Source organism: Mercenaria mercenaria, chromosome 8 (genome assembly GCF_021730395.1).
Source record: "Mercenaria mercenaria strain notata chromosome 8, MADL_Memer_1, whole genome shotgun sequence".
Taxonomy (NCBI): Eukaryota; Metazoa; Mollusca; class Bivalvia; order Venerida; family Veneridae; genus Mercenaria; species Mercenaria mercenaria.
The window spans coordinates 31325393-31341403 of record NC_069368.1 but is presented as its reverse complement, the minus strand read 5'-3'; the positions used below and the strand labels follow the sequence as shown (position 1 = coordinate 31341403).

At 36.5% G+C, this 16011-nt stretch overlaps 1 protein-coding gene across 2 annotated transcripts in view; it reads left to right on the top strand.

Moving 5' to 3' along the window:
* LOC123547129 (uncharacterized) overlaps positions 1-15475 on the top strand; it is a 32771-nt gene extending 17296 nt beyond the window's left edge. For both annotated transcript variants that reach the window (XM_045333971.2, XM_045333972.2), the window contains exons 3-7: positions 76-148; positions 1033-1105; positions 2536-2642; positions 5718-5842; positions 10870-15475. In XM_045333971.2, coding sequence (XP_045189906.2) covers positions 76-148; positions 1033-1105; positions 2536-2642; positions 5718-5842; positions 10870-13335 — 2844 coding nt within the window. In that variant the 3' untranslated portion in view covers positions 13336-15475. The remainder of the gene's footprint in view (positions 1-75; positions 149-1032; positions 1106-2535; positions 2643-5717; positions 5843-10869) is intronic.
* The last annotated feature ends 536 nt before the right edge of the window (positions 15476-16011 follow it).

Sequence of the window (16011 nt, the reverse complement as noted above, 5' to 3'; positions counted from 1 at the left end):
TGTTTTAACAGATGGTAAATTCCAAAAAATAATTTTAAGATATGAAAATCTATAGGTTTACTGTTGTATTTTCAGACTGTGCGATATATTCGCCTGTTGGTCACAGACAAAGTGCTTGCTAACTGTCTTCTTATGTCACTCCCACAAGGTATGCCTGAATTATACTTCCTTTGTTTTGCATAAGTTAGATAATTTATTATGTCTCCCCACCTGGGAGGACAGATTGTTCTTGCCTTGTCCGCCTGTCACACGTCATTTTTGATCAATAACTGGAGAACCATTTAATCTAGAACCCTCAAACTTCATAGGGTGTTAGGGCTTATGAAGTAGATGACCCCTACTTTTTGGGGTTAACTTGGCCAAATGTCAAGGTCCCAGTGACCAGAACTCAGAAAAACTGTTTCTGATCAATAACTTGACAACCACTTGATGCAGAATGTTGAAACTTCATAGGATGATTGGACATGCAGAGTTAATGACCCATAATGAGTTGGTTCACTCGGTCAAAGGTCAAGGTCACAGCAGCCAGAACATGGAAAACCACTTCCGATCAATAACTGGAGAACCATTTGACCTTAGAACCTTCAAACTTCACAGGGTGATAAGGCTTACAAAGTAGATGACCCTATTGTTTTATGGGTCACTTGATCAGTCACAGGGGCCTGAACATGGAAAACCGTCGAGAGCCGCTTGACCCAGAATATTGAAACTTCATAGGATGATTGGACATGCTGAGTTAGTAGATAATCCCTATTGAATTTCAGTCACAATGGCAACCAGTGTCTCTTTGACTTTTGCTCCTGTCCTCTATTGACTTCTTGTCTATTATTACTTTGCTTTGGTGAGAAGATGTGCTTTTCTACAAAAGCATGTGATACATGCAATGTACAGGTGAGGTGTCACCAAGGTACAAAAACCTAAAGTGACCAGTGTTTAAATGAAAAAAAGTAAAAAAAAAGGTAATGACAGTCACCATACAAATGTACAGGATAATTTCAGACCCCATGATAAGCTTGTAAGTTCATATTTCAGGTGCTGAAGAACTTCAGGATCTACCATTTTACACAGGGTCACTGCCAGACATGAAGAGAGCCATAAGACACAAGTATGTACAACTGTAAGAGTGATTTAACATAAGATTATGTGTACATGCATTGTTTTTTCCCCCAATATTTGTGAATGGAGCTTAGGGCTTTTCCTTTTGAGAAATGTGTTAGGAATTGTTAAAAAAAATGAAATTTTTCAAAGATGTTTCATTTAAGGTATTAGATCACTAATAGTAATGTTTACAAAATGGCCTTTGCTTGGTATATTCTGAAAGGTAACCGTGTTTTGCACTATTTTGCAGTTTTTAAACAACTTTTACCGTGCCGATTTTTATAAATTTTGTATAACTTATGGTATCTCCTCAAGCTCAAGTAGAGACAAATTTCAAAGTGATAGCCACTATCCAAAACGTTTGCAGAGAACTCATTTTACCATTAATTTTAACAAAAGAAACATCAAACTATTGGTAAACATTATAAAACACAAAATAAAAATGTCAATATCATTTTTTCTATGGTGCCTCAAGTAAACAGATTTAATGAGACAGAATTCATACTTCAACATTGAAAAAATAAGGTGGAATGCTGTGTTTCTGTTTTGAATTTTGCTTACTCCATTTAAAAATAACCTTAGGGCAGACGTAAAACCTACCTAAATTTCTTCCATAATATATAATCTAAGAGTAAAAGCAAAATAGAGAACTTTCACCGCGTATAATTCAATATTTTTAAAGATGTGTAACTCTACCCCTTCTGTTTAAGTAGTAAATTCACTTTGAACACCAAGAAATCGCTTATAATATTTATGTTTTTCCATTTTTGTACAAGAAATCAATAATAAGTCTTGAAAGAAGTAAAAACTTACTAGAAAAAAAAGAAAAAGAAATTGGTCCCGGTAAGGCTCGAACCTACGCCCCCCTAAGGATTGCAGTAAAAGTAGGTTTATGGTAGGAATTGAATACTCTTCAAAAAGGAGGTTCTCTATTAGTGATCTTATACCTTAAGAAAAAAAAAATGTTATAAATGCATTGCGTATGTTGCCTTGTGTTTTAAAATGTATAAGGTTTGATAGGTAAGGTTCTGCTGAAGAAGTATAGGAAAAAAACAAAATTTAACTTTGGGAATTTTACATTTGAAATTGGCAAAGCATGCAATTTGCTGTTTGATCTTCAAATAATTTATCCCCAACTCTTAACTGAGGCAACCTGTCAAGACAATGTCACATGACCGTGGAAAGTCCACTTTCAACAAAAGTTTCAATTATAATTTTATTAATACTGTTGAAATTTTGAAGTTGGTAAAAATGAGTAGGAATTCTGAGATGAATTGTAACAGCTTTGTTTAGGATATTATAAAACAGTTTTAATATATTATTTATATTTTAACATAAATAAACATTCCTTAGCTCTGAATTTTCCTTGTTCTAAGACCATTAGCCTAATGGTAATCTTTTCCCACAATCTGCCATATGTCTGTGTTTTGCTTGCAGGTTTCTGGGAATGAAACTGAGTGTACAATCCCCACATGCAAGACCTGAAGAAAAGAGCACCACACCTTCTAGTGTTACAAACCAGAATATAACAATTATTGTGACAGGTATTTATGTCAGTCTTAAAACATATTTGATAAATATTATAATTTAAGGTCTGCCTAAACAAAAATGGCAAATACTTCACATTAAAATAATTTACTCTACCAGTATACAGTTTATAGCTTTGATGGTGGTGGAAGACACCATGTGCTCCTCCATGCACTATTTCATCACGGGCGGGCACCTGGGTAGAACCACCGACCATCTGTGAGCCAGCTTTAGGGCTTTCTTATTTAAAGAAAGCTCTGAGTGAGACTCGATCCAACATTGATGAGGGGCAAGTGATTAGAAGTCAGTGACCTTAACCACTCAGCCGCAAAGGTTTCCATAGGTAGTGTTCAACTGTCAGTCTGTACATTAACCAGATTGCCTACAGCCCTCATTAATGACATGATATAATTCATACTCGCACTCAATTCTTTTGCAAAACCTACAAACTGATCAATATATAGATGACCTTGACAGCCCTCCTATGACCTTCAACTCCAAACTTAAAACCCTAGTAAACAACATTTTTGGTACAGCCCACTTACCGTAAATGACAGAATTAAGTTCAAACTTGCACTCAACAAGGGTAATACCTACAAACTGACCTATATATGTATAGATGATCTTGATTTGGTTATAATATTCTTACTGAAAATATTATTTATTCTCCACTTTGAAGAAAGAGAAACAATAAACTGTTATGTTTATGTCTGTTGGTGGACCATTTGGTTTCCAGTCAATGATCAGGTATATTGTTGGTAAAGATGTTGTTCATTTATCAAATATTTCTGTATTTTGAAAATATACCCTTAATTTACAAAAAGGGTGTAACACAAACTTTGCCAGGAACAGGCATTGCAGAATTCTGCCTACAGAAATGTATTAAAGCAAGCGCATTTCACTATGACTTAAGAGTGCAGTTGTGAGTTAAACCGTTTTTGTACAAAAGTTACCAGAAAAGGTTTGGTTACAGATCTACATATACAGCAAGCTTTGCCTTATTATGAAAGCTCTTTAATGCAGAAAACGGTGTACATTTTTGTTTGACAAATATTTATATCTGTCATCAGGGTTTATGTACTCTACACAGTCATGTTAGAATATTTCTAAATAAAACATTTATCTAGTAGTATTATATAGTGGACATAGAAAGAAGTGTCTCATGTTCATCTTGTCCACTGTTACATTTACTCTTTCTTCTGTGGGTTCTCCCGAATATAGATCCTGATTCTCTACTCTTAGTAAAAGTCATTTCACATCTGAATAGTGTGAATATAGACCCTGATTCTCTACTCTTAGTAAACGTCATTTCACATCTGAATAGTGTGAATATAGACCCTGATTCTCTACTCTTAGTAAACGTCATTTCACATCTGAATAGTGTGAATATATAGACCCTGATTCTCTACTCTTAGTAAACGTCATTTCACATCTGAATAGTGTTAATATATAGATCTTTCATGCAGTTTTAAATAAAAAAAGGTAATGTTCACATTTTAGTTCAGTCGTAAATGTTCTTTATGTTCTTCAAGTTCTTTCTATTTTGAAACATTCTCACAGTCCCCCAAATGTTGGTAAATTACTCTGTAACTTTATCACATGGTATAGTCATATTTATCCCTGACTGATAATTATTATGAGGCCTGGGTTACATTGAGTCTGGTTAATACAATCCCAAATTCCTTCAGATCGTTTTGTTTGCTATATTAAAAAAGTTGGCACAATTTGGCGAGGCACATTTACTTACTTGTGACTACAGAGTAAACTTTTTAGAATCTTCTTACTAGAAACTGATAGGGGGATTTCAGAATAATTTCACGCACAATGTTCCTTAGTTAACCCTATATCAGAATTGTTCAAGCCAACTGTGAAACTCAGGTGAATCATCTACCGCCATCATAACCCTCTGTAACTTATACAGTGTCTCTTTTTAAGTTTTAGGGGAATGGCGGCCTGTTGTGCCGCAACCACTAAAATGGTGGGGAAAATTGTGTCGTGATAATTTTAAAAGCAATATTTATATGTCCCTGAAGGGAGGCATATTAGTTTTCAACTGTCCGTCCGTTCGTTCATCACAACGTTAACTTTTGCATGAAGGCACTTTACTCGCGAAACTGCACCCAGGACCTTCAAACTTCACATGCTGATAGTACTTATTGAGTTCACGACCCCTACTGACATTGGGGTCACCAGGTCAAAGGTCAAGGTCACAGTGGCCAATGTTAACTTTTTGCATGAAGGCACTTTACTCGCGAACCACTGCACCCAGGACCTTCAAACTTCACATGCTGATAGTACTTATTGAGTACACGACCCCTACTGACATTGGGGTCACCAGGTCAAAGGTCAAGGTCACAGTGGCCAATGTTAACTTTTTGCATGAAGGCACTTTATTCGCGAACCACTGCACGCAGGACCTTCAAACTTCACGTGCTGATAGTACTTATTGAGTACACGACCCCTACTGACATTGGGGTCACCAGGTCAAAGGTCAAGGTCACAGGGGCCAATGTTAACTTTTTGCTTGAAGGCACTTTACTTGCGAACCACTGCACCCAGGACCTTCAAACTTCACATGCTGATAGTACTTATTGAGTACACAACCCCTACTGACTTTGGGGTCAAAGGTCAAGGTCACAGGGGCCAATGTTAACTTTTTGCATGAAGGCACTTTACTCGCGAACCACTGCACCCAGGACCTTCAAACTTCACAATGTCATGCTGATAGTACTTATTGAGTACACGATCCCTATTGACTTTGGGGTCACCAGGTCAAAGGTCGAGGTGCTGCGAGGGCATTTGTCACCATTACTGACAGCTCTTGTTCAAAAATATGTTACACTGTAAAAGAAAATTATTTGAAAGCACATTGTCTCATGTTTTAAATGGTACAATTTACATTATCATGGTTTTGTTGGTTGGAATATGTAAAAAAGTTTGGGTTTTTTTGTTGTTTTTTTAGGGGAATTTATTTCAGAAATAGGAGAAAACAGCATACTTTTTAGTGGCTCAAAAATGGTAAAAAAATCACTGAAATATACTCATTTTTAGAAATAATTCAATGCATGGAGAAATATTTTTATTTTTTGTAGATCAGGATGAAGTTAAAAGCACTTCAGTACAGGATGCTAATTATAACCACAGTATGTTACAGACAGAATATCAGCAGGGAAGTGATACAACATCTAACAAAACAACATCTTCCCAAACAAAGTGTGTAAGTCTGCAACATTGTCTATCATAATTTGGTTTCAAAGGGGTTCAGCTGATTTAAGTTGAAATCAGAAAAGTTGAAAACAACAAAACTAACAGGATAATAAACTTCATCCGTAAGTGCCAATTTAGGCAAAAATAGGGGTAAGAAAAATATTGAAATACTGAATTTGTTTGTCACACCTTGGTTAAAGTTTTGCATGCAAGTACATACAGCTATCATTTAAAGGCATATAGCTTTGAAACTTATTATGTGCCCCCCACCATTGGGGGAGACATATTGTTTTTGCCCTGTCTGTCCGTCTGTACTTCACACTTCATTTCCGGTCAATAACTGGAGAACCATTTCACATAGAACCTTCAAACTTCATAGGATGGTAGGGCTTATGGAATAGACGGCCGCTATTGTTTTGGGGGTCACTCCATCAAAGGTCAAGGTCACAGCGGCCTAAAAATGGAAAACAATTTTCGATCAATAACTTGAGAACCACTTGACCCAGAATGTTTAAACGTCACAGGATAATTGTTCATGCAGGGTAGATGACCCCTATTGATTTTGTGGTCACTCTATTAAAGGTCAAGGTCACAGCGAACAGAACATGGAAATCCAGTTTCAGTAAATAATTTGAGAACTATTTGACCTAGAACCTTCAAACTTCATAGGGTGATAGGACTTACACAGTAGATTACTCTTAATGTTTTTGGGACCATTCCGTCAAAGTTCAAGGTCACAGGGGGCTGAACATTGAAAACACTTTCCAGTCAATAGGGGGAGAACCACTTGACCCAGAATGTTGAAACTTAATAGGATGATTGGACATGCAGAGTAAATGACCCCTATTGATTTTGGGGTCAGTCTGTTAAAGGTCAAGGTCACTGGGACTTGAACATGGAAAGTCATTTCTGATAAATAACTTGAGAACCACTTGTTCCAGAATGTTGAAACTTCGTAGGATGATTGGACATGCAGAGTAGGAGACCCCTATTGTTTTAGGGGTCTCTCTGTTAAAGGTCAAGGTCACAGGGGCTTGAACATGGAAAACCATTTCCAATCAACAACTACAGAACCACTTTACCCAGAATGTTGAAACTCCATAGGATGATTGGACATGCAGAGTAGAAGACCCCTATTGTTTAAGGGGTCTCTCTGTTAAAGGTCAAAGTCACAGGGGCTGAACATGGAAAACCATTTCCGATCATTAACTACAGAACCACTTTACCCAGAATGTTGAAACTCCATAGGATGATTGGAAATGCAGATTAGATGACCCCTATTCAATTTCGGGTCACTTTAGTAAAGGTCAAGGTCACAGCAGACAGAACATAGAAATCCTTTTCCAGTCATTGGCTTGAGAACTATTTGACCTAGAACCTTCAAACTTCATAGGGTGATAGTACATACAGAGTAGATGACCGTCAATGTCTTTAGGGTCACTCCATCAAAGATCAAGGCCATGGAGGGCTGAACGTAGAAAACTCTTTCCAATCAATAACATGGGAACCACTTGATCCAGAATGTTGAAACTTATTAGGATGATTGGACATGCAGGGTAGATGACCACTATTGATGTTGGGGTCACTCGATCAAAGGTCAAGGTCACAGGGGCCAAAACATGGAAAACTGTTTCCAATCCTTGAAAACCACCAGGCCCAAAATGTTGAAACTTAGTGGTATGATTTGACATGCCAAGTAGAATGATCCCTATTGCAGCCAACCATCAATGTCTCTGACTTTCGCTCCTGTCCCCTGTTGACCTCTTGCTTATACGACTATGCACTGGGGGAGACATGCGCTTTTTTACAAAAGCATCCTCTAGTTTTGTTTTTTTTTTTCAGTTTTTTTCTTAAGTTTTGCGTGCAATATTCTATCTCATAAACTAATTCAAATTTTGAATTGAAACTTCAAATGTATCTTTGCAGTTATAAAACTAGGTGATAGCATCTCGTCTCATAACTCTGACATGCATTTTGGCCAAATTATGTCCTGTTTTGAACTTTGAAAATCCTGGTTAAAGTATTGCATGCAAGTGCAAAAAGCTATCATTTAAAGGCATATAGCTTTAAAACTTTTAAATCTGACATGTGTTTTGGCCAAATTATGTCCCATTTTGGACTAAGAAAATCATTTTTAAAGTTTAGCATGCCAGTACCATACCGCTATCATTTAAAATCATATAGCCTTGGAACTTATTTTTTCTCTTTCTAGGTCAATAACCTACATCACTGGGTCAAGTCCCATAACTCTGACATGTTTGGCTAAATTATGTCCCCTTTTGGACTTAGAAAATCCTGGTTAAAGCTTTGTATACAACTTACTGTCTCCAACTAATGCAAAATATTGAATTGAAACTTCACATCTGTCTTTAGGGTTATAAAACAAGATTATAGCATTAATTCTTATAACTCTGACATGCATTTTGGCCAAATTATGCCTCCGTTTGGCCTCTGAAAATCCTTGCATCCAAGTAAATACAGCTATCATTTAAAGGCATTTAGCTTTGAATCTTATTTTTTTTCTATGTCAGTTACCAACTTCGCTGGGTCAAGTCCCATAACTTTGACATGTTTTTTGGGCAAATTATGTCCCCTCTTTGATTTAGAAAATCCTGGTTAAAGTTCTGCATACAAGTAAATGCAAATATTGAATTGAAACTTCACCTGTTTCATTGGGTTTATAAGATTAGGTGACATTTAGGTCATATCATCAAGTCACATAATTCTGACATGCATTTGGCCAAATTATACCCCCTTTTGGACATAGAAAATCCAGATTAAAGTTTCGTATACAAGTTAAATGACTTATGGTCATTAATGCAAAACTAATGCAAATACTCTGAAATCCCAAAAATAAGCAGTGGCGTATTGTAAATTTTTGTAAGGATTTGGTGGCTTATTATCAAGACCGGCTTTTTTTTTGAGTCCAGCGAACATTTGAGTACATAATTTTATATTCAGTAACGATTTAAAAAACTGGCATATTTTCCATTATCGAAATACTGAAGATACGGAGGTCATGTTTTTGTATTTTTATCATCTACTGATGCGGGAGGCATATAGTGATTGTCCTGTCCGTCCGTTCGTTCGTCTGTCCGTACGAGGTAATCTGTGACAGATGTATTCTGTGACCATTCCTTATCTTCACACATCACCTGACCTCAGTTTGTCCTTGACTTTGACCTCATTTTGGACTTGGGTTGCTTTATAGGGCCATCTCTTGGTTAACCAAATGGGACTGTTTCGTCTAGCATCAATACCCCTTACTAGAATGACTTATTACTAATGCAGATGTAACCTGTGCCCATTCCTCATCTTCACACATCACCTGACCTCAGTTTGACCTTGACCTTGACCTCATTTTGGACTTCGGTTGCTTTATAGGGCCATCTCTTGGTTAACCAAATGGGACCGTTTCGTTTAGCATCAGTACCCCTTACAAGAATAAATTGATACTAATACAGATGTAAACTGTGACCATTCCTCATCTTCAAACATCACCTGACCTCAGTTTGACCTTGACCTAGTTTTGGACTTAGGTTGCAAAATCTATCGACAAGGATGCCACCGGGGGCATCAAGCGTTTATTGAACGCAGCTCCTTGTTTGTGAAAACATTGACGTCGATAAAAACTTAATATAATTCTGACTTCTGTTTTGTTATAATCTGTTACAATTTCTTATTGAAAATAATATGATCCTTACAGATAATTACCCAATAAAAATGTTTTAAATACACCTATGATTTAATTGCCCAACAAGTATGAATAACTTACTCAATACGTGATAACACTGCATTGTGTTATAAAGACCAGTCATTTTAATTGATAGAACTGATGTGACACAAAGTGTTTGAGATAAGAATTTCATTGCTTTTAAAGTTTTAATTTTGTTCAGAGTTTTAAAAATCAGCACAACTTGCATTGTTTTAAGTGTTTTTATTCCAAAGTATGATTTATTATTATGACATTTGGAAATAAATCTGCTATGTATACTTTAGTAACTTTTGCTATCTTATATGGTGACCTAACAAAGTCATTGATACATTGATATTACTGATACAAAATAAAATGGACGGCTTATTTTTGAGTGCGGCTAATTTTTGAGTCCATTTTGCCTGAAGTGAAATGGAGGCTTATTTTTGAGACTGGCTTATTTTCAAACCCGCTTATTTTCGGGATTTCAGGGTATTGAATTGAAACTTCACACATTACTTTGGGTTTATAAAACTAGGTAATTGTCATCAAGTTCCATAACTCTGACATGCATTATGCAAAATCATATCCTCTTTTGAATTTAAAAACTCTGGTTGAAGTTTTGCATGTAAGTTACTATCTCCAAAACTGATGCATATACTGGATTTAAACTCTATAGATATTTTAACATGTAACAGTAGGGTAATATTAATATAATTCCTGCTTCTTGGACAACAATTTGTATTGTCAAGCATTAGCTGTCTTATGGACAGCTCTACTTGTTAAGAAACAAAGTAAAAAAACAAACAAATAAATTCATTATTTTTACAGTTTTAGTCTATATTCTTTTTACAAAAAAAAAACTTAGAATGATACCTACTATACCTATCTATATATATAGTTTTGCAGTAAAAATTGATACCTGTGTATTAGACTGTTACAGTAGTTAGGTAATTTTTTGCATCATTGTTATGAAATATAAAACTGAGGAAGTCTGATATACAGTTTCAGGACTGCCTATATTAAGCAGCCATAAAGTAGACAGTAAGCTAACTTAAACCAATTAGTAGAGGTCCCTATTTTCAACTTGTCTTTAGCAGCCACCTGCCATAAGCAGCCCGATAGTGTTGCTTTCTTTGCTGGCTGCATGCTTAATTGATACAGGTTTGACTAATTGATTTTGATATTTCACAGACATTGCTATCTCTTCTAGGTAGTGATGTACAGTTGAAGACACACGTTTAAACCTATATTTTAAATAAATATTTCTTCATATTACGTACTTAGTATTACTTTTGATATTAATTTTGTGAATTCTTTAAATGGTTTGATTTCTTTTTTAGATTATCACATTCACTAATTCATCACTAAGTGGCCTAAGTAAAGACACCCCAGCTTTGACAAAAGCAAGTTTAGCAGTTGATAGTACAGTCTCTAAAGCCGTTCAGCCCTCCAGAGAAGTGGGGTCTATGAATGAAAGTGGAAATATGACAGAACGTTCAATGTCAGCAGACAGTTCAATCCATGAAAGTCAAAGTCAACCTTATCATGTATTAGGTACCAAAGTGTCAGGAACTGACAGTCAAAGTAAACTTGAAAATTTAATAACATTAGTTAAGTCTAGAACTGAAGGCAACAGCAATCTTTTACAGGATAAAGCTACTTCGCTTCAATGTCCTGCCACAAACGTTATCCCAAGTCCAGTCTATCAAGGAGCTTACTATTCATCAGCATGTGTAAGGAGTGAGCAGCAGTTTTCCCATAATCAGAAACAGAATATTCACCCAAATCCACAAGCTAGACTTCCAAACCCTTTTGTGCCATTACTTTATCAGCAATATGCATATCCAATACCAGGAAACACAAGTTACCAGTCCTGTCTGACTGGTTACACAGGAAATCCATTGTTGCCATGGACACCGCTGACATATATTCCAGGCTATAGCCCAAGCCAGACTTTTCCAGTTGGACCAGCTCTGCAGTATGGTAGACCATTGTCGACATCAAGTACAGATGCCACACTTGATTTGTCTGTACAGAGAAAGTCCTGTTCTCAAGCCCAGTCTTGCCTGAGTGAAATTAGCAGGAAGGGAGAAAAACGGTGTGCTTCAGCATCTTCTGTCCCAAATGAAAATGAAAACAAAGAGCCGAAGCATAAAGTAAGACGGCTCAGTACTGAAGTTCCTGTCTTTCCTGCGACAAGATATGTGCCACCTTACAAAGAAGATGCTATGAAATCTCAAAGTTCCTCTTCCGTAATGTCTGGTGCAGCTTCATACCTTTGTTTGGCAGAAAGTAAAGGAAACAAGGATGTAAATCAGCCAAACAGTCTTCAAGCATTGCAAGAACTAACATTCAGAATAAATGCAAATTCAGGTGTCGGGTCTACCTCGGGTCTGAATCCATCCATGCCAAGAAAGTCTTTATCCACAGGAAGTTTTTCTGATTCTTGGCAACGAAAGATGTTGCACCAAGAACAGAACAACTCTGCTACTGGAAAGTCAAATGGTACAAATTTAGCAAGTAATTTGGAAGCTTTGAAACGCTTCTCTGTTCCTAGTACACAGAAATTACTGTTGCCTGGCAGCACTCCTGTAACATCAGCAAAACCATTGACAGAAGTACAAGTATCAACTAGTAAACAGTTTCATCTTTCTACACCTTCAGTAAGGAAAGACATTGCATCTACTGAGCCGCAGAAATTGATCCATAGCGGACAAACACTTGCACAGCAAGAAATTACTCACACTTCTTGCAGTTCATCCATAGTGAATTTAGGTTCTAATGAACAGAAACAAGGAGCAACTGGATCCAGTGCGACCCTGTTACCATCAGATATAAACAAAACAAGTTCTATTTGTCTGCGATCTTTTCCTTACAGTCAGCATATACAGCTTCCAGATGGAAACTTTTCTATTGTTGACTTTCCAGCACTACTTTCACAGAATACAAAAAATTCAACTAAAAAGCCTGTGTCATATGGCAAGGTGAATGCCAGTAGTCAGGAGCCTAGCAGTTTCAATTTTCAGTCTGGTATTCTCACTGATACTGCAAAAGAATTATCTGTAGATAATAGTACTAAGACATTATCAAATGGTGCCAAATCGGATAGAAATTTGACTGTTGGAACTGCAAAGGACTGTCCCAGCAGATATTCTCTTTACTTGAAAAGGAATGATTCTTCAAGCAAAATGGCAGAAAAAGGTGATTCTAAGCCAACAGTTCCGGCAAATGACTCGCTGAATAACGTAGCAGAAATTGAACAAACCAAAAGTAATGAAACATGCCTTATTATTGAGACTACAACAGAAAATGGAACAGAACAAGTTCAATTTAAACTGGATAAGAAGAGTAGTGCTAATCTGCTAGGAGAACTGCTTAAGCTTAAACCAGAATCAAATAGTACAGCTTGTGGTCAAATAGGAGCTAATTGTGGGGATTCCCAAAAAAGTGGGACAGAGTTATTTAATGACGGCCAAGGCAATTGTGGACTTGGTTCCCATCAAAATAGGTTTCTATTGAACAATGATATACAGAGTGTTGATGGTGATGATGTGTATACTCAAGTGGATGGTTACAAAGCATTGTCTGAGAATGTAGCAAAAGTGCAGAATGATCTGACCAAGGCAAAAAATGATTTAAACAGTGTGTCAGGGTCAACATTCTCTTCCTTGAATGTGTCACCATATCTTCTTGGCATGTTGCCAGATACAACAACATTTACTGATGATGATGCTGAAGAGCAAGAAGAGTTTAGTGATTGTGATGATGATGATGATGATGATGTATTTCTACATCCAATATTCTGAAAAATGTCGAGACGTATGGTATTTTGCTGTGTTCATGAAGTTGCAACATTTGAATACGTGTTACAGTTTTTCAGTGTGCTTCTTTACTGTTAAATTAAGTTACTTTGCATGATAGAAGATGCCCTTAGTGGTTTTAATGTGTTAATTAAACGATTTAATATATACACTTGTGCTTTTCAATAATTTTTAATACACATTTTGTGCAAAAGTATTTTTACACCTCACTAATGGATATTAGATAAAATGAATACCAAAATAGGCTGCTTCCAATAATTCAGCCATATGGTGGAAAACAATGCATCCATATGTTCAGTATAATGTACAACTTTTAGGCATTCTGCAACCGCCCAAACACACATCAGTAATTTTTGTCAAGAGGCTGGCGGGAGCATTTAGATTTGCCTGTGTTGGTCTTTGTGACAATTTTACCGTACATAACTGAAAAAGTATTTGAACTAGTGTCTTGAAAAGTTAAAAGAAAGTATGCGCCTGCGGATTTGTTTCAGATTTCACTCTTGAAGACATGAGCAAAGGTCCTTGACTTATTGAAAATAAGAATTTATATAAACGACCTAGAAGTTTGTTGCTCCCATGACAAAAAGTATTTGACCCAGTCATGAAAACTTATAGACATATTGTTCAGCGTGTAGGACTAGGTGTTAGAAATAAGGCTATATATGTCCACTTGAACCTGAAAGTTAAAACTCAGTGAAGCAAACAAGTGGAAATACTACTAGTAGATTGCTCATTTAATGTTAACCATAAGTATCTCTGACATAATTACTATTTATTTCTGAGTGGACATTTTGCTGTGTTAGATCCCAAGGAAATTTATTAGTCAAATAACTTTGCGTATTTATATGTAAAAAAACGATAACAAACCTGCATTATATCTAACTTATCTGCATTTTGTTGTTAAAAGTATTCTATTAGCTCACTTGTCACACCACATAGTGACAAGATGAGCTTTTGTGATCATCTGTCATCCGACAGTTCTTGACTGTCACAGTTTCATGTGAACAATATAAAGACCACATTTTGCAATGGATTTTAATCAAACTTGCACACTTATATTGGCATAATATCTCGTTTCTTTTTCAAAAAAACTGGCCAAATCCCATTCTGGGTTCAAGAGTTACGGCACCTTCAAGGGCCAAAATTGCTGTTTTGGCTTGTGAACACAATAGAAATTTTTCAAACAATGTTTAAAAGGCCAAAATGTACTATTTTTGTTTTTACAGCCATATAGAAACTTCATTTATGGTTTGATTTAATACAAACTTGCAAAATTTCATTTCAAACAATAGATCTTTGATTCCATGATTCAGTCATATGTTTTTGAGTTACGGCACCTGATTGACTCCTTATAGGGCCAAAATTTGTTAATTTTTACATTGTGAACATGATAGAAGTGACATTATACATTCAGTTTTAACCACACTTACACACAACTTAAGTCACAATAAGATCTCGGTTCCTTTTGAAATCCGGCTAGATTCCATCAGGGGTCTTGAGTTACTGCCCCAGAGAGGCTTCATTTATGCTTCGATTTGATACAAACTTGCACAGAATATTTGTCTTGATGATCTCCAAGTCAAGTTCGAAACTGCTTGTTAACACTCTTGGGGCTACATTAATGACCGTATCTTCATGAAACTTGGTCAGAGTATTTGTCTTGTTGATTCTTATGCTAAATTCAAAACTGGGTTGTAAGGGGGTCAAAAACTAGGTCACCCGGTCAAGTCAAAGGAAAATGTTGTTTACACTCTTGAGGCCACTTTTATGATCCTATCTTCTTAAAAACTTGGTCAGGATGATTCCTAGGACAAGTTCGAAACTGGGTCATATGGGGTCAGAAACTAGGTCTCCCAATCAGATCAAAGGAAGAGCTTGTTGACACTCTACAGGCCATATTTATGACTATCTTTATGACATTAGAGAAGATTGTTTATCTTGATGACTCCTAGGCCAAGTTTGAAACTGGGTCATGTTGGGTGAAAAACTAGGTCACCACTCGAATCAAAGGAAAAGCTTGTTAACATTTTAGAGGCCACATTTATGACCCTATCTTCATGAAACTTAGTCAGATTGTTTATCTTGATGATTCCAATGCCAAGTTTAACAGGCAAGCGATATAGGATCATCATCCAAGCCAAAAAATTTTTGGACAAGAGAAGAAAAACAAGTGGGGTGGGGTGACATTTGTACCCAAAACCTAACTAACCACTTGCTTCAACTACGATACAAAAAGACTGGAAAATAATGCAATAAAATGCACATACCTGAATAGTTTTTACAGTTTTGGTGTGTTTTATCCTTTGAATGATTCTTCACTGCCTTTTTCCCCCGACGACTGATCATCGTTTTCCCATATTACGGCTGGAAGGTCTGTTGTTTTTTTTTTTTCAACCAACTCTCGTATTTGTTGCCAGACGAGTCCTTCTAATTCATCCAATCCCATCTCTGTACTCTATTTTTACACTCCTTGTCCAACACTTTCATGTCCGTACCGGGCCGTAGAAATTGCATATTGGATATTTTCGAACAAATATTGTGCGTTTTTGGATTTTTGAAGAGTGAGCGCGCGAGAACGGTGTACGGGAAGTCGCAAAATGGTTGTTTCCCTTGCAACGAACGACAACTGCTCCTGCACTTGCACCTCCGCAAAACGGTCAG